A 23058-nucleotide genomic window follows, 5' to 3' on the forward strand; every position below is an offset into this window, starting at 1 on the left:
TATCGATAGGAGTGGAGAAAGACCAATGTGTCACCGACTGGCGGGCCACGAGGAGTACGCTCGTCGTCCGCGTCCGTTTTGTGTCCGCGCCGATCCAAAATAACCTCAAAATTGGGGCGGAAATAGGTCCGCAAGCGGACGAAAAACGGACACGTGTCCATTTAAGTAGGCGCGTTGGGTTGACTTTTCTATCCGTGCGAATCCAAACGAAGGCGGACGAAATGGATCGGGACTGGAGGTGTTTAAAAAGAAAGACCAACAAGCCGTTCAATTTTTTTCTCATGTAATTAAGCTCACGATGCCCACTATGTTTAGGATCATGAACATTAATATGGTACTACTCCTACCGGTTTAGCAAAGATTTGTCAGCTTCTTCATATAACTGCTTAAGGAATGCCAATTAGTGTAGGAAAACCAATCATACTCGAAGATCATTGCCTCTTCAACAACTCCAGCTCCGCCGGTGCCGCTAGCCCCCTCATCTCTCCGGCCATGTCGACGCCGAACAGCCTCACGACACGGGCCTGTTCTCCTTTGGCTGTCTCCACCACCGGCGGCGGCGACGCCGACGCGCCGCCGCTCACCGTCGTGGTCTTCTTGTAGTCGATGAAGAACTTCTTCTCCTGTCCGTACTCTGAGCAGGAGAACACGACGACGTCGCCGGCGACGAGGCCCTTCTCCCGGACGAAGCGGCTCAAGCCCTTGGTGAGCGCCTAGCTCTGGCTGCTGTTCCAGTACGAGTACCGGAACCTCCACACCTTCCCTTGGCCGTCCTCGAAGTTCAGTAGCACGTCCTTGTCAGCGGTGGGCGTCGTCTCCGGTGTGCGATTCAGGGGGAAGTGCTTCTCGGCGTGGTGCTTCGGCATCACGACGCGGTTCAGCTTGCCGACGTCGCTCGGCGTCATGGCCTTCTCGAAGAGGGGCACCCTCGCCCACGACGGCGTCGGCTCCGCGCGCCCGCCGGTGCCGCGGCCGTGGCGCAGGCCCTGGCGGAGCTCGTCCGCGTAGGTGTGCTTCTGGAGCATGTCGACGATCTCGGCCTTGGAGTGCGCCTCCAGGAAGGCGAGCTCCGTCGACGCGGGCACGCGCGGGAAGTTGGTGGCCGCGTCTCGGCCATGGTAGCGGAGCGCGGCCACGTCGTAGGCGCGCGCCGCCGCGTCCTCGTTGGGGAACGTGCCGATCCAGACGCGCGCGCGGCGGTCGTAGATCTCGGCGCACCACCGACCTTTGGGCTGCGACACCACGCCCTTGAACCGCGAAGACGCCGACTGCGCCGATGCCGACCGCGAGGTCACCGCCTCGTCGGGGATCGCGACAGGTAGGCCCAGCGTCGTCGGCAGCCGTCTGGTGGCACCCGACTCGGTCGTGGCCGTGGACTCGCCGGATGAATACTGGGGGGAGTGCTCCCGCGTGGAGCTCAGGATCTGCACTCCCATGGATTGTTGCTTTGCCGTGGTTTCTTGGCATGTGTCGTTTGGGAGACCCATCTGTTGAGTGTGTGCTATGTGGGCTGTTGTGCCTTTTGTTTTTGTTTTTTTGCAAGGATTGCGTGCCGGCTGTCGTACTCAAAAACTGAACCGCACCGCTCTGCGCGTCGGTGCGTCGCCGCGAACGATTCGACACGTCGACCTAGGATCATACGATTTGGTGCGTCGGCGCGAACGATTCGACCCGTCGACCTAGGATCATACGATTTTTAAGCTATAACGATGGATAGCCATTGGATATGGCTTCGTGGTTCGTTCTTCTTCTCTATCGTCTTGATGGGCTGCACATCCAAGCGAGAGGAGGCTGCAGCGAGCGCCATCAACCCCTGCCCTACACCCCGGGCTCGCCGGAACATCTCGTCGGCGCTTGTCGGCTTGGCGGGTTGCCCGCTGGTGCCCCGTATTGTTCTCGTCGGTCGCCGGTCCTCGTCGTCGTCGGCCGCTGCCCTCGCTCCGATCGCCGTCTGTCTATAACCTACGAACAAAAAACAACTAAGCTCGACGTGGTACTCGGTATGCATCCATCGCAGCACCTCCATGCAGCTCCGTTGCCGCCGCTCGCCATAGTCAGCTAGCCATTCTTCGTTTGAAGCTTTTCCCGATGCCGGTTGCAGGTTTTCTCGATGCCGGTTGCAACTTTTTCTATGCCGCTTGAAACTTTTCTCACCGTCGGTTGAAGCTTTTTCTATGTCGGATGGAGATTTTCTCACCGTCGATTGAAGCTTTTCTAACCGCCGGTTGAAGCTTTTCCTATGTTGGTTGAAGCTTTTCTCACCGTCGGTTGAAGCTTTTTTTTCACGGCTGAAGCTTTTCCATGAAGGGCTGAAGATTTTCCACCATGCCTGTTGAAGCCTTTTCCGCCACCGGTTGTAACTATTCCTAGTCCGGTTGAAGCATTTTTCCATGTCTGGTTGAAGCATCGGTGTCCGTCTCTTTTTGATTGTAGCATCCATGGCTGCTGGTTGTAGCATCCATGGCTGCTGGTTGTAGCATTCATGGCTGCTGGTTCCAGCATCACCAGATCCCGGTCCAGCATCACGGGCCGCCCCCGGTTGCAGTAGCCGCCAGAATCTGATTGCAACTTCCCATCGCAGGCCCTAGCGCTCGTCTCATCCCCCATGGCATGTCGTCGGTTGTACCATGGCGCGTCGTCTTGCAGCACATCCCTGCGTAGGAGAGAGAAGAAAAGAACGAGAGGAAGAAGAGAACCGATGAAGAAGATGCGTTCTCTCGCGAAAAAAGGAAATCGGTTTGTGATGGACCCAGACGATTAGTCATGCGAGACGCATGATTACAGAATGAACGCGATCGGACCCACGACGCGCGTCCGGCCGAAGACTCGGCCGGACTGCCGACTATAAACGTTTTCCAAAACTGACACTACTAGGAAAAGGCCTGCTAGTGGCGCACCTGTTTTCGTTACTAATGGCACACTATAGGTGCGCCACTAGCATCACGCCATTAGAATTTTTTACTAATGGCGTACCACAGGTGCGCCATTAGTATCTGGTATACTAATGGCGCACCAGGGAGTGCGCCATTAGTATAGCTCATGGTGCGCCATTAGTATGCCTCCCAGATGCGCCATTAGTATGCCTTCCAGGTGTGTCATTAGTATAGCTCATGGTGCGCCACCATTTATACTACCAGCTCTAAAAATATTTAATTATTATCCTCACACCCACAAGAAGGTTCAAGATAAACACATATTACACCACAATGAAAATATGTTTATAAACATGCACATACATTGAACGCAAGTTGACAAACAAATTAACCTAGAGGAAGCATAGTTTTGACCATCTTAACAATCATCTAGAACACACAAGTCACAAAAAGATGAGGACTATTTGTTACTATGAGAGACTTCAGATGGTCCAGAACACACAAGTTTGTATCTACATGCACAAAGTGCAAGCTCCAAAACACTCGAAACACCAAATGGTCTACAAGACAATAAGGTCCATGATTACAAGTTGGTTGGTCCATAAGGGTGTGTTTGGTTTGAGGACCGAAAGTCATGGAATGTCATGGTTCCGTCCCGAAGTCATGGGTTGGTTCCATCCTTGTGTTCAGTTGATGATAAAAAAAGTCATGGGTTGGTTCCGTCCCGGTGTTTAGTTGGAGAGATGAAATGAGAAGAATCTGATACCACTCACCTCTTCGATATAAATGGTGAGATTACATATCTGAACAAATAGAGTTATTTGCATTTAACAAGCCTATAATTTAAATTTTCAGCAACATTTTTCTTTTATTTTCAACACATGCAAATAAAAATATATGATCCTGAGTACATATCAAATATTTACGAAAAATAATCACGAAAATGAAAAAATAACCACGAAAAAAATTAATCACGAAAACGAGAAAAAATAACCACGAAAAAATAACCACAAAAAAATAACCACGAAAACTTTTGTTCGGGTGCGGGGGTGAACGCGGTGAGAATTGCTTGGTATTTCTTTGTTTCTTTGCTTTCTCAGACGAATAACGAGTCGATTCCTCCAAATCGGTGGAATCACTTGGTGAAGCATCTGGAGGGAATATTCCCTGCATGCGGATGACCCAATTCCGATTCCTAAGCCAACTAAACACGAGAACGGCTGCTAGGGATGGAACCAACCCGTCCGATTCCACCTCATCCTGAAACCAAACACACCCATGCTAGAGAGTCATCATGTCCATGTGCATCAATAGGTTGAGTACCTGAAAACATTTTGCACAAATTTGTCAAGAAAGTGGAACCAGATCAAGTTGTTAAAATCTCATATGCGTATTAAAAATATTTCTAGTACCATATGAAACCTATCACTTGTCTTTTATCTCATATGGTTATAGGTTATGTCTTTTATCCACATATGGAACAACATCATTACCACAAGCCTACGCTCGGTAAAGGAACAAATGCTCGAAAGGAAAAAAAGCGTGAATATTATATAGGTACAATATTCCATGCAACTAATCCTCATTCACTTTTAGGACTATAAAACGAAATGTTCACTGTGCCTTTGACTCGCCACAGCAGCAAGTAACAAATTTATTTCTGAAAACGTAACAGTAGTTCTGCCTTTGATATAGCATGCTGCCGAGGGAACAGGAAAGCATAGCTCTTCTCGTAAATCAGAATCCATAACCTGTATTTTTTTAAAGTTAGTAAGGCCATATTGATTCTTGAGTAAGAAATAGCAGACGATGATGAGCAGATTGTCTCCATATACCTGAACCGCACATCGGGTTCACAACAGGAGTGCACTTAGGCACCCTTATGTCGACGACAACAACGTCACAGGTGATGAAAGTTTTTGCCACCGATGCAGCATGTTCCAAGCAACACCTCACCACCTGTTTGCGCAAAACCCAGTTAATTTTTGTTTGAGCTTGATGCTTATGCACAGAAAGGAGACTAAAACCACCAGGGTGGTTGTCGAGGGAAGAAGGTAAATTTTAAGTTACAACGAAGTGATATTTCTCAGTTCATCAACACTAACCAAAACACGAGTATTTCAGTGTGGGTAGCTCACATGAACAAGCGAACTATATATGTATGCTACTGCCTCTCACTTGCTCTTCAGAGCAGGGCCGTTTGTGGTGGTGATTGCACCCTTTGGTGGGTTAAGCTCGTCCCAGGCCTCGATCCATGTGACCATGGCATCAGCAAGCTTGTTGAAGTAGCCATCCACCTTGCCGAGCTTCACCTTCACTTGCTTGGCCAGCTCAAGGTAACACTTCTGGACAGTGGTGCCCTCCTTTGAGAGGGTCACAGACTGGAAGAAGGGGATCAGCTCCTCCAGCGAGAAGATGCCGTTGTATTCCTTCTTTAGGTTCACAAACGGGTTGCTTGCTTTGCTGTGCCAGATGTAGGGCATACCAGTCTTAATACCCAGGCTCAAATGATCAGTAATCACCTGTGTCCACAGAGAAATGATAATTCAGTACAAAGAATTGGAAACAAGCTAGATGCAATTTGTAACATTCGCAATACACTAGACATAACTGGCAACCAACAGGTTCAAATTTCATTCACAGACATATCATTGATGCAATTTTGAAGAGAATGACAGAATGTACCTTGGTGCACCATCCAGCCCACATATCATCGTAGCGACCAATAGGCTGGCCATCAACGGGTTTATATTCGTTGTAACTTAAAATTTACCTTCTTCCCTCGACAACCGCCCTGGTGGTTTTAGTCTCCTTTCTGTGCATAAGCATCAAGCTTAAAAATCAACTGGAATTAAACCGGGAGAAAACATTTACCTTTGTTGCATTCAGCGCGTCTTCGACCCTCAGTTTCTTTTCCTTTAGCTCGGTTTCAGTCTGTGCTCCTACCTACAAACCAAGAGTATTATGTTATATCTATTATATTCTGCTAATAATGCAATCTAAAAAGTGCACTACTGGGTGTATTTCTGGAATTGTTGCCTAGTACATCAATAGATATCTCAGCGTGGTACATCGGATGTACCTGAATGACAGCAACACCACCATATAATTTGGCTATCCTCTCTTTTAGCTTTTCTCTTTCATATTCATGTTCTGTAGCCTGAATTTTTTTGTTTTGGAATGAAATTTTAGCCAAGGTATTTTCATCCATACTTAAGTGCGACACGCACTTGTGCAAGGCAAGATAATTGAACTACATATACAGGAGAAATGGATATATGCCAAATAGTCATTCCCCGATGGACTGATTTCACTTAGGGGATCCCTGGTGCTCCTCAAAATTCCTGTTGTGGGTTTGCTACACTGTGGGTTAAAACCTTTCAGCAATTTCAAACCAGTATCTCTAACAGAGGTTTTAGAAAAGTTATCCAGACAGTGGCAAGTGGATAACTGAATGCGGGGTTACAAGTGTCAGTTAGAGTAGATGCAATCAGTAGTGGATGTAATGCTCAATCACCTCACGGTGTTGAGTAAATAGGCAATTTTCTGAGTAGATTAATCCATGAAATAATTACTAACATGGCATTGACTAGGTTCATGACATACTGATCACGGAGTATACTAGCAAGTACTACGCATATAGCAGAAACATCTACGCATGGCAACTCATGTGGGTCTCATACCCATCTCCCTCGATGCACTATCTATCACAAAACGTGATAGCCCTTTAGTAAAGGGATCTGCCAGATTCTTAGCCGTTTGGATGTAATCCAACGCTATCACTCCGGAGTTTCTCAAACGTCTGACAGACTTCAATCTCATTCTTATATGTTTGTTGGACTTCATATTGTCGTTTGAACTCTTCACTTTGACAATAACCGTCTCATTATCGCAGTTCATAAGGATAGCCGGAACCGGCTTCTCAACCACAGGTAAGTCCATCAAAAGATTTCGAAGAAATTCTACTTCGACACCAGATGTGTCTAATGCTGTTAATTCTGCTTCCATTGTCCATCTCGTTAAGATCGTTTGCTTGCAAGACTTCCAGGAAACAACTCCACCCCCAAGAGTAAACATATACCCAGTGGTGGCCTTTATCTCATCAGCATCAGAGATCCAATTCGCATCACTATACCCTTCAAGTACCGATGGGAATCCCGTATAGTGAAGCCCGTGGTTGACAATACCTTTCAAGTAGCGCAAAATTCTTTCAACAACACGCCAATGAACATCGCCCGGATTTGCAACAAACCGGCTAAGTTTGCTCACAGCAAACGCGATGTCAGGCCTTGTTGCGCTAGCTAGGTACATAAGCGAACCGATAATTTGAGAGAATCTCAACTGATCTGTAGCTGTGCCTTTAAACTTTCGAATAAGCACACTAGGATCATATGGTGTTTGAGAAATTTTGCAGTCTGAATATCCAAAGCAACTCAAAATCTTCTCAACATAGTGGGATTGCAGAAGTGTAATCCCACCCTCATAATCTCTCAACAGCTTGATGTTCAAGATAACATCAGCCATCCCAAGGTCCTTCATCTCAAAGTTTTGAGACAGAAAAGACTTGACGTCCTCAATTACTTTGAGGTTGGTTCCAAATATCAATATGTCATCAACATACAAGCACAATATAACTCCTTCGCCCCCACCATGGTGATAGTATACACATTTGTCAGCTTCATTAACAACGAAGCCAACAGATGCCAGAGTTGTATTAAACTTCTCATGCCATTGCTTAGGTGCTTGTCTCATACCATATAAAGATTTCAGCAACTTACACACCTTTCCTTCCTGACCTTCTATCACAAAGCCATCTGGATGTTGCATATAGATTTCCTCATTTAGCTCTCCATTCAGGAAAGCCGTCTTAACGTCCATTTGATGAACGAGAAGACCATGAGAAGCCGCCAATGAGAGTAGTACTCGAATGGTGGTCAGTCTAGCCATAGGTGAATAAGTATCGAAGAAATCTTCTTCTTCTTTCTGGGCATAGCCCTTGGCCACAAGCCTAGCCTTGTATTTTTCAATCGCACCATCGGGCCTAAGCTTCTTTTTGAACACCCACTTGCATCCCAATGGTTTGCAACCATAGGGACGATCAGTGATTTCCCATGTCCCGTTAGCCATGATGGAATCCATCTCGCTACGGACCGCAGCTTTCCAGTAATCAGCATCTGGAGAAGCATACGCTTCTGAAATAGAAGTGGGATTATCATCCACGAGGTATACGAAGAAATCATCACCAAAGGTCTTTGCAGTCCTTTGTCTCTTGCCCCTACCATGGGCTTCCTCGTCATCCTCCTCAGGATTTTCATCATGTGTTTGTTCATAGTATTCCATAGGAATGGCAGGCTCAGGAGTTATCTCAGATTCCTGTCTCGAAGTGCTTTGCATATCTCTCATGGGAAATATATCCTCAAAGAATGTAGCATCCCTCGACTCCATTATTGTACCGACCTTCACGTCAGGTACCTCAGATTTCACTACTAGAAATCTATAGCCTACGCTATTCTTAGTGTATCCCAAATTAACGCAGTCCACAGTCTTTGGTCCAAGCTTACGCTTCTTTGGGATCGGTACATTGACTTTCGCCAAGCAGCCCCAAGTATGTAAGTACGAGAGTGTCGTCCTTCTCTTCGACCACTCCTCGTAGGGAGTGACCTCATTATCTTTTGTAGGAACTTTATTCAGGACATGACACGCGGTCAATATAGCCTCCCCCCACCATGCCTTGGATAAACGCGATGTATCTAACATGGTGTTAACCAAATCAGTTAGACTACGGTTTTTCCGCTCGGCAACCCCGTTTGACTGGGGTGAATAGGGAGGCGTCCTCTCATGAATAATGCCGTGTTCCGCACAAAATGAATCAAATTCGTTTGAGAAGTACTCTCCACCACGATTAGACCGGACTCGTTTAATTTTCTTTTCAAGTTGATTCTCAACTTCAACCTTATAGATTTTAAAGTAGTGTAGAGCCTCATCTTTAGTATTTAACAGATACACATAGCAAAATCTAGTGGAATCATCTATCAATGTCATGAAGTATTTCTTTCCACCTTTAGTCAACACACCATTCATCTCACAAAGATCAGAATGTATGAGTTCTAATGGTGCCAAGTGTCTCTCCTCTGCAGCCTTGTGAGGCTTGCGAGGTTGCTTTGCTTGCACACACGAATGACACTTAGAACCTTTGGCTAAAGTGAAAGTTGGGATTAAATTCAGTTTTGCTAGCCGCGACATAACACCGAAACTTATGTGACAAAGATGTGAATGCCAAACTTTAGATTAATTAACACTTGAATGAATATTCTTCACGACTTTATTACAAAAATCTCCAAGAGAAAGGCGGAACAGACCTCCGCATTCATAACCTTTTCCAACGAAAAGTCCATATTTCGTAACTACTACTTTATTAGACTCGAATACCAACTTAAACCCTTCTCTACACAGAAGGGAGCCACTAACGAGATTCTTCTTGACGACGGGGACATGCTGCACGTTCTTCAGCTGCATGATCCTTCCCGAAGTAAACTTCAGATCGACCGTGCCAACACCAGGAACAGAAGCACTCGCGCCATTCCCCATCAATACGGACCCGCGACCGGTGTCGTGATAAGAAGAGAACAATGATAAGTCAGCACACACATGAATATTTGCACCGTGTCCACCCACCAATCGGTGGACTGACAAATTGTAAATACAGTAAGTAAATTACCGTACCCTGATGCACCACTTTCATTGTTGCCCACAATCATATTGGCAGACTTGGAGTCGTGCGCCGGCTTCTTGTACTTGTTTGGGCATTTGTTCGCCCAATGTTCCTCTGAACCACAAGTATAGCATCCATCTCCCTTCTTATTCTTCTTGAAGGGCTTCTTTCCCTTCTTCTTGAAGTCGGTATTCTGTTGGACAGAATTCTTTCCCTTGGGCTTGTGGGAATTGAGGTTCCTCTGATGTACCATATTGGCAGCAGAAGAGCTTTCCACCGCTTTTCCATTGGAGTCCTTTGCTCTCGAGTTCTGCTCAACACTCATATGGCCGATGATGTCCTCTACTGAGAACTCATGCCTCTGATGTTTCAGAGTAGTAGCAAAGTTCCTCCAGGAATTAGGGAGCTTAGCAATAATAGAGCCCGCGACAAACTTGCTCGGCAAATTGCACTTAAGAACCTAAAGTCCCTTACCTATGCATATTATCTCATGAGCCTGTTCCAATACAGAACGGTTGTCTACCATCTTGTAATCGTGGAACTGCTCCATAACATACATCTCACTCCCAGCATCGGTGGCCCCGAATTTAGATTCGAGCGCCTCCCACAAGTCCTTGGCAACATGCATATGTAAATATGCATCAACCAGCTTATCTCCGATCACGCTAATGACTGCTCCAAGGAATAGAACGGTGGCCTCCTTAAACATCTTCTCCTATTCAGGAGTGATAGTTTCCGTAGGAGTGACACCGGCTACCCAGAACACGTTCATAGCCGTGAGCCATAAGGTGGTTCTCGTTTGCCAACGCTTGAAAAAGGTACCGGTAAACTTATTCGGTTTCAGTGCAGGAGCAAAACCATTACTCGAAAAATTCCTACACACATTAGGTTTTTGGATTGTTGAGTAAATAGGCAATTTTCCGAGTAGATTAATCCATGAAATAATTACTAACATGGCATTGACTAGGTTCATGACATACTGATCACGGAGTATACTAGCAAGTACTACGCATATAGCAGAAACATCTACGCATATAGGCAATACTACTAGTGCACACAGAAACAGGAGAGAGATAAACATATCATACCCTCCGATCGGCCAATTGGCCGTAGCAGCAGCGGTGGCGGCGGCAGTATCCTCTGCCGCCTTCTTCTCGGCTTCGGCCTTCTCGCGGACGAGACGGTTAGCTTCGCTTGGTGAAGACATGGCGATGACGAGGGCGACGCGGACGGACGGAGGCGAGCAGTCGCGTGATCGCTCCCCAAAAACCTAATCGCCCCTCTCCCGTACAGGAACCGGAGAGGCGAGGTTTCGGAGGCCTGCTCTCCCGTCGACCGTGTATGCGGTAAACGGGACGGAGTCGCCGGCGGCAGCAGCAGTCAAGGAACAAACTCGTGAGGCAGATGTGATCTGATTCTCGTGACGGCTAGGGTAGGCGATAGCCTGCTTATAAAGGCGGTTGGGTGGGGAGACGTGGGACGAACCCACGTCCGAGTCGGTAACAGCCCACGATCCGACCTCTCAGATCGTGCCGTGTCCGTTACGTATTCTCCGTTCCTGACCGGCAAAAATAAGCGCGTAGGTATGGGCTCGGCTCGGCTCGTTCCCGCAACCCGTGGCGCGTCGTGACGAGGCGTGGCGTGGCGAGGCGGGCGGCGGAGGAGGATTGCGCGACGGCACCTTCTCTTCTCACTCTCCAATAGCATGTGGAAGAGAGACCCTTATAAAGGGGTCCAACTTCTCCTCCACTAGCGGGGTGGGACTAAACTTCCCACCACCTTGTCATGCCACCACCTACATGGGCCCTTGGAGATTTTTCCTGAAATTTGTCTTATGGGCCTAAGGCCCATCTCTAATTTCAACAATCCCCCACCAGATCTCAAGGGCACATCATGTTCCCTCGTTCCAATCACTGTTTTAATATACCAGCATTTCAGTGAAGACCTGTTATGGTTGAGCTTCACCTAGAGCAAGCAGCTACACTCCTTTACAACTGAACAATGGACTATGCCTTGAATTGTCAGTTTGGCGTAAAGGAGCTTCACCACAAGTCTTACTAGTACTAGGCTGCCGAAGGTGACCCCTCGGGCGGAGCATATTAGTCACACTCCTGGCCTATTCATGAGTTTACTAGAGATCACCCAAATCTCATAGACTGTGACCAGCAATCAAGCTCATATAGGTGTGTTCCTCCAAAGATCGCTCTGCAGGACAACATCTTGCTATATAAGCCTTAGAACACATTAAGACAGTAGTCATCCTACCATACAATATCCGAGAGTATTGCATCTCCAACGGAGTGGGTTAGTAAAGTTACTCTCCTCAGTTCACCAGTGGCTTGTTTTCCCAGGTCCTACTACACGGGATCTCCGATCATATAGGTTGGGTTACTACCATGGCAACTCATGTGGGTCTCATACCCATCTCCCTCGATGCACTATCTATCACAACACGTGATAGCCCTTTAGTAAAGGGATCTGCCAGATTCTTAGCCGTTTGGATGTAATCCAACGCTATCACTCCGGAGTTTCTCAAACGTCTGACAGACTTCAATCTCATTCTTATATGTTTGTTGGACTTCATATTGTCGTTTGAACTCTTCACTTTGACAATAACCGTCTCATTATCGCAGTTCATAAGGATAGCCGGAACCGGCTTCTCAACCACAGGTAAGTCCATCAAAAGATTTCGAAGAAATTCTACTTCGACACCAGATGTGTCTAATGCTGTTAATTCTGCTTCCATTGTCCATCTCGTTAAGATCGTTTGCTTGCAAGACTTCCAGGAAACAACTCCACCCCCAAGAGTAAACATATACCCAGTGGTGGCCTTTATCTCATCAGCATCAGAGATCCAATTCGCATCACTATACCCTTCAAGTACCGATGGGAATCCCGTATAGTGAAGCCCGTGGTTGACAATACCTTTCAAGTAGCGCAAAATTCTTTCAACAACACGCCAATGAACATCGCCCGGATTTGCAACAAACCGGCTAAGTTTGCTCACAGCAAACGCGATGTCAGGCCTTGTTGCGCTAGCTAGGTACATAAGCGAACCGATAATTTGAGAGAATCTCAATTGATCTATAGCTGTGCCTTTAAACTTTCGAATAAGCACACTAGGATCATATGGTGTTTGAGAAATTTTGCAGTCTGAATATCCAAAGTGACTCAAAATCTTCTCAACATAGTGGGATTGCAGAAGTGTAATCCCACCCTCGTCATCTCTCAACAGCTTGATGTTCAAGATAACATCAGCCATCCCAGGGTCCTTCATCTCAAAGTTTTGAGACAGAAAAGACTTGACCTCCTCAATTACTTTGAGGTTGGTTCCAAATATCAGTATGCCATCAACATACAAGCACAATATAACTCCTTCGCCCCCACCATGGCGATAGTATACACATTTGTCAGCTTCCTTAACAACAAAGCCAACAGATGTCAGAGTTGTATTAAACTTCTCATGCCATTGCTTAGGTGCTTGTCTCAGACCATATAAAAATTTCAGCAACTTACACACCTTTCCTTCCTGACCTTCTATCACAAAGCCATCTGGCTGTTGCATATAGATTTCCTCATTTAGCTCTCCATTCAGGAAAGCCGTCTTAACGTCCATTTGATGAACGAGAAGACCATGAGAAGCCGCCAATGAGAGTAGTACTCGAATGGTGGTCAGTCTAGCCACAGGTGATTAAGTATCGAAGAAATATTCTTCTTCTTTCTGGGCATAGCCCTTGGCCACAAGCCTAGCCTTGTATTTTTCAATTGTACCATCAGGCCTAAGCTTCTTTTTGAACACCCACTTGCATCCCAATGGTTTGAAACCATAGGGACGATCAGTGATTTCCCATGTCCCGTTAGCCATGATGGAATCCATCTCGCTACGGACCGCAGCTTTCCAGTAATCAGCATCTGGAGAAGCATACGCTTCTGAAATAGAAGTGGGATTATCATCCACGAGGTATACGAAGAAATCATCACCAAAGGTCTTTGCAGTCCTTTGTCTCTTGCCCCTACCACGGGCTTCCTCGTCATCCTCCTCAGGATTTTCATCATGTGTTTGTTCATAGTATTCCATAGGAACGGCAGGCTCAGGAGTTATCTCAGATTCCTGCCTAGAAGTGCTTTGCATATCTCTCATGGGAAATATATCCTCAAAGAATGTAGCATCCCTCGACTCCATTATTGTACCGACCTTCACGTCAGGTACATCAGATTTCACTACTAGAAATCTATAGCCTACGCTATTCTTAGCGTATCCCAAATTAACGCAGTCCACAGTCTTTGGTCCAAGCTTACGCTTCGTGGGGATCGATACATTGACTTTCGCCAAGCAGCCCCAAGTACGTAAGTACGAGAGAGTCGTCCTTCTCTTCGACCACTCCTCGTAGGGAGTGACCTCATTATCTTTTGTAGGAACTTTATTCAGGACATGACATGCGGTCAATATAGCCTCCCCCACCATGCCTTGGATAAACCCGATGTATCTAACATGGCATTAACCAAATCAGTTAGAGTATGGTTTTTCCGCTCGATAACCCCGTTTGACTGGGGTGAATAGGGAGGCGTCCTCTCATGAATAATGCCGTGTTCCGCACAAAATGAATCAAATTCGTTTGAGAAGTACTCTCCACCACGATCAGACCGGACTCGTTTAATTTTCTTTTCAAGTTGATTCTCAACTTCTGCCTTATAGATTTTAAAGTAGTGTAGAGCCTCATCTTTAGTATTTAACAGATACACATAGCAAAATCTAGTGGAATCATCTATCAATGTCATGAAGTATTTCTTTCCACCTTTAGTCAACACACCATTCATCTCACAAAGATCAGAATGTATGAGTTCTAATGGTGCCAAGTGTCTCTCCTCTACAACCTTGTGAGGCTTGCAAGGTTGCTTTGCTTGCACACACGAATGACCCTTAGAACCTTTGGCTAAAGTGAAAGTTGGGATTAAATTCAGTTTTGCTAGCCGCGACATAACACCGAAACTTATGTGACAAAGACGTGAATGCCAAACTTTAGATTAATTAACACTCGAATGAATATTGTTCACGACTTTATTATAAAAATCTGCAAGAGAAAGGCGGAACAGACCTCCGCATTCATAACCTTTCCCAACGAAAAGTCCGTATTTCGTAACTACTACTTTATTAGACTCGAATACCAACTTAAACCCTTCTCTACACAGAAGGGAGCCACTAACGAGATTCTTCTTGATGGCGGGGACACGCTGCACGTTCTTCAGCTGCACGATCCTTCCCGAAGTAAACTTCAGATCGACCGTGCCAACACCAAGAACAGAAGCACTCGCGCCATTCCCCATCAATACGGACCCGCGACCGGTGGCGTGATAAGAAGAGAACAATGGTAAGTCAGCACACACATGAATATTTGCACCCGTGTCCACCCACCAATCGGTGGGCTGACAAACTGTAAATACAGTAAGTAAATTACCGTACCCAGATGCAACACTTTCATTGTTGCCCACAATCATATTGGCAGACTTGGAGTCCTGTGCCGGCTTCTTGTACTTGTTTGGGCATTTGTTCGCCCAATGTTCCTCTGAACCACAAGTATAGCAGCCGTCTCCCTTCTTATTCTTCTTGAAGGGCTTCTTTCCCTTCTTCTTGAAGTCGGTATTCTGTTGGACAGAATTCTTTCCCTTGGGCTTGTGGGAATTGAGGTTCCTCTAAAGTACCATATTGGCAGCAGAAGAGCTGTCCACCGCTTTTCCATTGGAGTCCTTTGCTCTCGAGTTCTGCTCAACACTCAGATGGCCGATGATGTCCACTACTGAGAACTCACGCCTGTGATGTTTCAGAGTAGTAGCAAAGTTCCTCCAGGAATTAGGGAGCTTAGCAATTATACAGCCCGCGACAAACTTGCCCGGCAAATTGCACTTAAGAACCTCAAGTTCCTTAGCTATGCATATTATCTCATGAGCCTGTTCCAATACAGAACGGTTGTCTACCATCTTGTAATCGTGGAACTGCTCCATAACATACATCTCACTCCCAGCATCGGTGGCCTCGAATTTAGATTCGAGCGCCTCCCACAAGTCCTTGGCAACATGCATATGTAAATATGCATCAACCAGCTTATCTCCGATCACGCTAATGACTGCTCCAAGGAATAGAACGGTGGCCTCCTTAAACATCTTCTCCTGTTCAGCAGTGATAGTTTTCGTAGGAGTGACACCGGCTACCCAAAACAAGTTCATAGTCGTGAGCCATAAGGTGGTTCTTGTTTGCCAACGCTTGAAAAAGGTACCGGTAAACTTATCCGGTTTCAGTGCAGGAGCAAAACCATTACTCGAAAAATTCCTACACACATTAGGTTTTTGGATTGTTGAGTAAATAGGCAATTTTCCGACTAGATTAATCCATGAAATAATTACTAACATGGCATAGACTAGGTTCATGACTTACTAATCACGGAGTATACTAGCAACTACTACGCATATAGCAGAAACATCTACGCATATAGGCAATACTATTAGTGCAGAGAGAAATAGGAGAGAGATAAACATATCATACCCTCCGATCAGCCAATTGGCCGTAGTAGCAGCGGTGGCGGCGGCAGTATCCTCTGCCGCCTTCTTCTCGGCTTCGGCCTTCTCGCGGACGAGACAGTCAGCTTCTCTTGGTGAAGACATGGCGATGACGAGGGCGACGCGGACGGACGGAGGCGAGCAGTCGCGTGATCGCTCCCCAAAAACCTAATCGCCCCTCTCCCATACAGAACCGGAGAGGCGAGGTTTCGGAGGCCTGCTCTCCCGTCGACCGTGAACGCGGTAAACGGGACGGAGTCGCCGGCGACAGCAGCAGTCAAGGAACGAACGCGTGACGCAGATGTGATCTGATTCTCGTGACGGCTATGGTAGGCGATAGCCTGCTTATAAAGGTGGCTGGGTGGAGAGACGTGGGCCAAACCCACGTCTGAGTCGGTAACAGCCCACGATCCAACGTCTCGGATCGTGCCGTGTCCGTTACGTATTCTCCGTTCCTGACCGACAAAAATAAGCGTGTAGGTATGAGCTCGGCTCGGCTCGGCTCATTCCCGCAACCCACGGAGCGTCGTGACGAGGCGTGGCATGACGAGGCGGGCGACGGAGGAGGAGTGCGCGAGGGCACCTTCTCTTCTCACTCTCCAATAGCATGTGGAAGAGAGACCCTTATAAAGGGGTCCAACTTCTCCTCCACTAGCGGGGTGGGACTAAACTTCCCACCAACTTGTCATGCCACCACCTACATGGGCCTTGGAGATTTTTCCTGAAATTTGTCTTATGGGCCTAAGGCGCATCTCTAATTTCAACAATCCCCCACCAGATCTCAAGGGCACATCATGTTCCCTCATTCCAATCACTGTTGTAATATACCAGCATTTCAGTGAAGACCTGTTATGGTTGAGCTTCACCTAGAGCAAGCAGCTACACTCCTTTACAACTGAACAATGGACTATGCCTTGAATTGTCAGTTTGGCATAAAGGAGCTTCACCACAAGTCTTACTAGTACTAGGCTGCCGAAGGTGACCCCTCGGGTGGAGCATATTAGTCACACTCCTGGCCTATTCATGAGTTTACTAGAGATCACCCAAATCTCATAGACTTTGACCAGCAGTCAAGCTCATATAGGTGTGTTCCTCCAAAGATCGCTCTGCAGGACAACATCTTGCTATATAAGCCTTAGAACACATTAAGACAGTAGTCATCCTACCATACAGTATCCGAGAGTATTACATCTCCAACGGAGTGGGTTAGTAAAGTTACTCTCCTCAGTTCACCACTGGCTTGTTTTCCCAGGTCCTACTTCACGGGATCTCCGATCATATAGGTTGGGTTACTACCATGGCAACTCATGTGGGCCTCATACTCATCTCCCTCGATGCACTATCTATCACAACACATGATAGCCCTTTAGTAAAAGGATCTGCCAGATTCTTAGCCGTTTGGATGTAATCCAACGCTATCACTTCGGAGTTTCTCAAACGTCTGACAGACTTCAATCTCATTCTTATATGTTTGTTGGACTTCATATTGTCCTTTGAACTCTTCACTTTGACAATAACCGTCTGATTATCGCAGTTCATAAGGATAGCCGGAACCGGCTTCTCAACCACAGGTAAGTCCATCAAAAGATCTCGAAGAAATTCTGCTTCGACACCAGATGTGTCTAATGCTGTTAATTCTTCTTCCATTGTCGATCTCGTTAAGATCGTTTTCTTGCAAGACTTCCAGGAAACAGCACCACCCCCAAGAGTAAACATATACCCAGTGGTGGCCTTCATCTCATCAGCATCAGAGATCCAATTCGCATCACTATACCCTTCAAGTACCGATAGGAATCCCGTATAGTGAAGCCCGTGGTTGACAGTACCTTTCAAGTAGCGCATAATTCTTCCAACAGCACGCCAATGAACATCGCCCGGATTTGCAACAAACCGGCTAAGTTTGCTCACAGCAAACGCGATGTCAGGCCTTGTTGCGCTAGCTAGGTACATAAGCGAACCGATAATTTGAGAGAATCTCAACTGATCTATAGCTGTGCCTTTAAACTTTCGAATAAGCACACTAGGATTATATGGTGTTTGTGAAATTTTGCAGTCTGAATATCCAAAGCGACTCAAAATCTTCTCAACATAGTGGGATTGCAGAAGTGTAATCCCACCCTCATCATCTCTCAACAGCTTGATGTTCAAGATAACATCAGCCATCCCAAGGTCCTTCATCTCAAAGTTTTGAGACAGAAAAGACTTGACCTCCTCAATTACTTTGAGGTAGGTTCCAAATATCAATATGTCATCAACATACAAGCACAATATAACTCCTTCGCCCCCACCATGGTGATAGTATACACATTTGTCAGCTTCATTAACAACGAAGCTAACAGATGCCAGAGTTGTATTAAACTTCTCATGCCATTGCTTAGGTGCTTGTCTCATACCATATGAAGATTTCAGCAACTTACACACCTTTCCTTCCTGACCTTCTATTGCATATAGATTTCCTCATTTAGCTCTCCATTCAGGAAAGCCGTCTTAACGTCCATTTGATGAATGAGAAGACCATGAGAAGCCGCCAATGAGAGTAGTACTCGAATGGTGATCAGTCTTGCCACAGGTGATTAAGTATCGAAGAAATCTTCTTCTTCTTTCTGGGCATAGCCCTTGGACACAAGCCTAGCCTTGTATTTTTCAATCGTACCATCGTGCCTAAGCTTGTTTCTGAACACCCACTTGTATCCCAATGGTTTGCAACCATAGGTACGATCAGTGATTTCCCATGTCCCGTTAGCCATGATGGAATCTATCTCGCTACGGACCGCAGCTTTCCAGTAATCAGCATCTCGAGAAGCATACGCTTCTGAAACAGAAGTGGGATTATCATCCACGAGGTATACGAAGAAATCATCACCAAAGGTCTTTGCAGTCCTTTGTCTCTTGCCCCTACCACGGGCTTCCTCGTCATCCTCCTCAGGATTTTCGTCATGTGTTTGTTCATAGTATTCCATAGGAATGGCAGGCTCAGGTGTTATCTCAGGTTCCTGCCTAGAAGTGCTTTGCATATCTCTCATGGGAAATATATCCTCAAATAATGTAGCATCCCTTGACTCCATTATTGTACCGACCTTCACGTCAGGTACCTCAGATTTCACTACTAGAAATCTATAGCCTACACTATTCTTAGCGTATCCCAAATATAGCAGCCATCTCCCTTCTTATTCTTCTTGAAGGGCTTCTTTTCCCTTCTTCTTGAAGTCGGTATTCTGTTGGACATAATTCTTTCCCTTGGGCTTGTGGGAATTGATGTTCCTCTGATGTACCATATTGGCAGTAGAAGAGCTTTCCACCGCTTTTCCATTGGAGTCCTTTGCTCTCGAGTTCTGCTCAACACTCAGATGGCCGATGATGTCCTCTACTGAGAAATCACGCCTCTGATGTTTCAGAGTAGTAGCAAAGTTCCTCCAGGAATTAGGGAGCTTAGAAATTATACAGCCCGCGACAAACTTGCCCGGCAAATTGCACTTAAGAACCTTAAGTTCCTTAGCTATGCATATTATCTCATGAGCCTGTTCCAATACAGAACGGTTGTCTACCATCTTGTAATCGTGGAACTGCTCCATAACATACATCTCAATCCCAGCATCGGTGGCCCCGAATTTAGATTCGAGTGCCTCCCACAAGTCCTTGGCAACATGCATATGTAAATATGCATCAACCAGCTTATCTCTCATCACGCTAATGACTGCTCCAAGGAATAGAACGGTGGCCTCCTTAAACATCTTCTCCTGTTCAGGAGTGATAGTTTCCGTAGGAGTGACACCGGCTACCCAGAACACGTTCATAGCCGTGAGGCATAAGGTGGTTCTCGTTTGCCAACGCTTGAAAAAGGTACCGGTAAACTTATCCGGTTTCAGTGCAGCAGCAAAACCATTACTCGAAAAATTCCTACACACATTAGGTTTTTGGATTGTTGAGTAAATAGGCAATTTTTCGAGTAGATTAATCCATGAAATAATTACTAAGATGGCATTGACTAGGTTCATGACATACTGATCACGGAGTATACTAGCAAGTACTACGCATATAGCAAAAACATCTACGCATATAGGCAATAGTACTAGTGCAGACAGAAACATGATAGAGATAAACATATCATACCCTCCGATTGGCCAATTGGCCGTAGCAGTAGCGGTGGCGGCGGCAGTATCCTCTGCCGCCTTCTTCTCGGCTTCGGCCTTCTCGCGGACAAGACGGTCAGCTTCGCTCGGTGAAGACATGTCGATGACGAGGGCGACGCGCACGGACGGAGGCGAGCAGTCGCGTGATCGCTCCCCAAAAACCTAATCGCCCCTCTCCCGTACAGGAACCGGAGAGGCGAGGTTTCGGAGGCCTGCTCTCCCTTCGACCGTGTACGCGGTAAACGGGACGGAGTCGCCGGCGGCAGCAGCAGTCAAGGAACGAACGCGTGAGGCAGATGTGATATGATTCTCGTGACGGCTAGGGTAGGCGATAGCCTACTTATAAAGGCGGATGGGTGGAGAGACGTGGGCCGAACCCACGTCCGAGTGGGTAATAGCCCATGATCCGACGTCTTGGATCGTGCCGTGTCAAGCGCGTAGGTATGAGCTCGGCTTGGCTCATTCCCGCAACCCGCGGCGCGTCGGGGCGTGGCGAGGCGGGCGGCGGAGGAGGAGTGCGCGAGGGCACCTTCTATTCTCACTCTCCAATAGCATGTGGAAGAGAGACCCTTATAAAGGGGTCCAACTTCGCCTCCACTAGCGGGGTGGGACTAAACTTCCCACCACCTTGTCATGCCACCACCTACATGGGCCCTTGGAGATTTTTCCTGAAATTTGTCTTATGGGCCTAAGGCCCATCTCTAATTTCAACAAGGGGTGCCTACTCAACTTTGTTTCCGTACTAGACCGTAAAAGGAGGAAACTCTAGTTAGTTGTGGATTAAAATTTCGCATGCAACTGTCTTGTGAGCATTCAGTTCCTCATCTGTCCTGTTCCTCAGTAGCCAGTGTGATTGAATGAGGCACACGATGAATCAGCCTTGACACACGTACAGATGAGGCACAAATCATACACTGGCTGTTGAGGAAGGAACATACTAGTACCACCACTACTGGTACCGGCAAGCACACAACACAAGACAGTTAGCATCCGGCATCGATCAGACAGATGGTGGCATGGTTTTAGCTTCGGCCATGATCATGCAGAAACGAAAAAAAAACAGAAAAACAGGGTACCCCAACATCTTCGACCAGACCTATGACTATACTAGTACATCTGGGGCAATTCAGTGGGTGGACCAACCAACTGAAGTAGCATAGCCGTCTAATGAGTGCGAGATTCGGTGGCATCACTCGGTCAACTAGGTTGCTCCCCACCCCACCCACGCCATGGATCTGAGGCAGCCAGCTTGAGCCGCCGCCCGCCCGCCCGTCCGTCCCTATAAAAGTAAAAGCAGTAGTGGGCGACCCGCCTCACCGGTGTCGCCCCGGGCCGCGACGGAGATCGGGGGACATGCAAAGAGGAGCAGACAAGTGGGGGAGAGGAGAGGATCGGCCACTCACCTCCGTGACCGCTTTCGTCCCCCGCCACGGCCTGCGTCGAGCTTGGGCCTCTTGGCGTCCCCTCCGTGGCCGCTTTCATCCCCCGCCGCGGCGGCGTCGGACGACCTCTTGGACGGGAGCATGGCCCGCAGGCCCCTGCGCAGCAGCCACCGTAAGCAACCCATGGCCGAGACCCCCAATCCGGTACAACAACCCTCCCCCGCGCGGGACGCGGACGCTAAATAGTTGTGCCAATCGGGGAAACGGGACGGATTGGAGATAGAGATGGAGAGGAGCGAAAGGAAGGGACGTACCTGCGGGGCGGCGGCCTCGCCGGCGCGGGGGTGCTTCGCGTGGCGGCTAGGTTTCAGGGGTCGGGCGGGGCGGGAGCTTCGGTGGGGGCGCACTGGGCCGATTAGACTATTCTCTCCTCGTGCACGGAAGGGGGACGCGGAGGGCGGCCGAGGAGGCGGCCTCAGCCCACTGGACGTCGTCTTGCGGAGGCGCGGAGGTGGTGGGAGAGGCAGAGGCGCCGTCGTGTAGATCTCGATCCGACATTGAGAGGAGGGGGAGGGGGAGGTGGTCGCGGTGGAGATGGGGGAGGAAATGGATGCTGGTAGTCGTTGCGCCATTACTAGTTAAACTAGTAATGGCGCACTCTGCCCTGGTGTGCTATTAGTAGTTTTGTAAAAAAAATTATAGTAGTGGCGCACCACCTACAAATGTGCTATTAGTAACCCTGGTTACTAATGGCGCACCAGCTGGTGGTGCGTCATTAGTAGTTTTGTAAAAAAAATATAGTAGTGGCGCACCACCTACAAATGCGCCATTAGTAACCCTGGTTACTAATGGCGCACCAGCTGGTGGTGCGTCATTAGTAGTTTTGCTAAATAATATAGTAGTGGCGCACCGAGTGTGTGGTGCGCCATTAGTGTCTATCACACTAATGGCACACCTGCACATGGTGCGCCACTGCTATATAGTAGTGGCGCACTACTTGTCTGGTGCGCCATTAGTGTCTATATCATCTATAGCCCTTTTCCTAGTAGTGTGAAGTGCCTGTTGGAATTATGCCCTAGAGGCAATAATAAATATAGTTATTATTATAATTCGTGTATCAAGATAATTGTTTATTATCCATGCTATAATTGTATTGAATGAAGACTCATTTACATGTGTGGATACATAGACAAAACACCATCCCTAGCAAGCCTCTAGTTGGCTAGCCAGTTGATCAAAGATAGTCAGTGTCTTCTGATTATGAACAAGGTGTTGTTGCTTGATAACTGGATCACATCATTAGGAGAATCACGTGATGGACTAGACCCAAACTAATAGACGTAGCATGTTGATCGTGTCATTTTGTTGCTACTGTTTTCTGCGTGTCAAGTATTTATTCCTATGACCAT

At 47.2% G+C, this 23058-nt stretch overlaps 2 protein-coding genes and 1 pseudogene across 2 annotated transcripts; all 3 read right to left on the reverse strand.

Moving 5' to 3' along the window:
- Window positions 1-241: 241 nt before the first annotated feature.
- Window positions 242-2151, reverse strand: LOC123447315 (annotated as a pseudogene).
- Window positions 2152-4919: 2768 nt separating this feature from the next.
- Window positions 4920-5607, reverse strand: LOC123447318 (UDP-arabinopyranose mutase 3-like). The gene is made up of 2 exons (XM_045123909.1): window positions 5559-5607; window positions 4920-5395 (listed from the first exon to the last, which is right to left on the reverse strand). Exons 1-2 carry the CDS (start codon window positions 5580-5582, stop codon window positions 5048-5050), a joined length of 372 nt encoding a protein of 123 aa, XP_044979844.1. The 5' UTR covers window positions 5583-5607; the 3' UTR covers window positions 4920-5047.
- Window positions 5599-22315, reverse strand: LOC123447317 (endochitinase A-like). Its single transcript, XM_045123908.1, has 2 exons — window positions 21671-22315; window positions 5599-5819 (listed from the first exon to the last, which is right to left on the reverse strand). Exons 1-2 carry the CDS (start codon window positions 22279-22281, stop codon window positions 5816-5818), a joined length of 615 nt encoding a protein of 204 aa, XP_044979843.1. The 5' UTR covers window positions 22282-22315; the 3' UTR covers window positions 5599-5815.
- Window positions 22316-23058: the final 743 nt, after the last annotated feature.

Source organism: Hordeum vulgare, chromosome 4H, assembly GCF_904849725.1.
Source record: "Hordeum vulgare subsp. vulgare chromosome 4H, MorexV3_pseudomolecules_assembly, whole genome shotgun sequence".
Taxonomy (NCBI): domain Eukaryota; kingdom Viridiplantae; phylum Streptophyta; class Magnoliopsida; order Poales; family Poaceae; genus Hordeum; species Hordeum vulgare.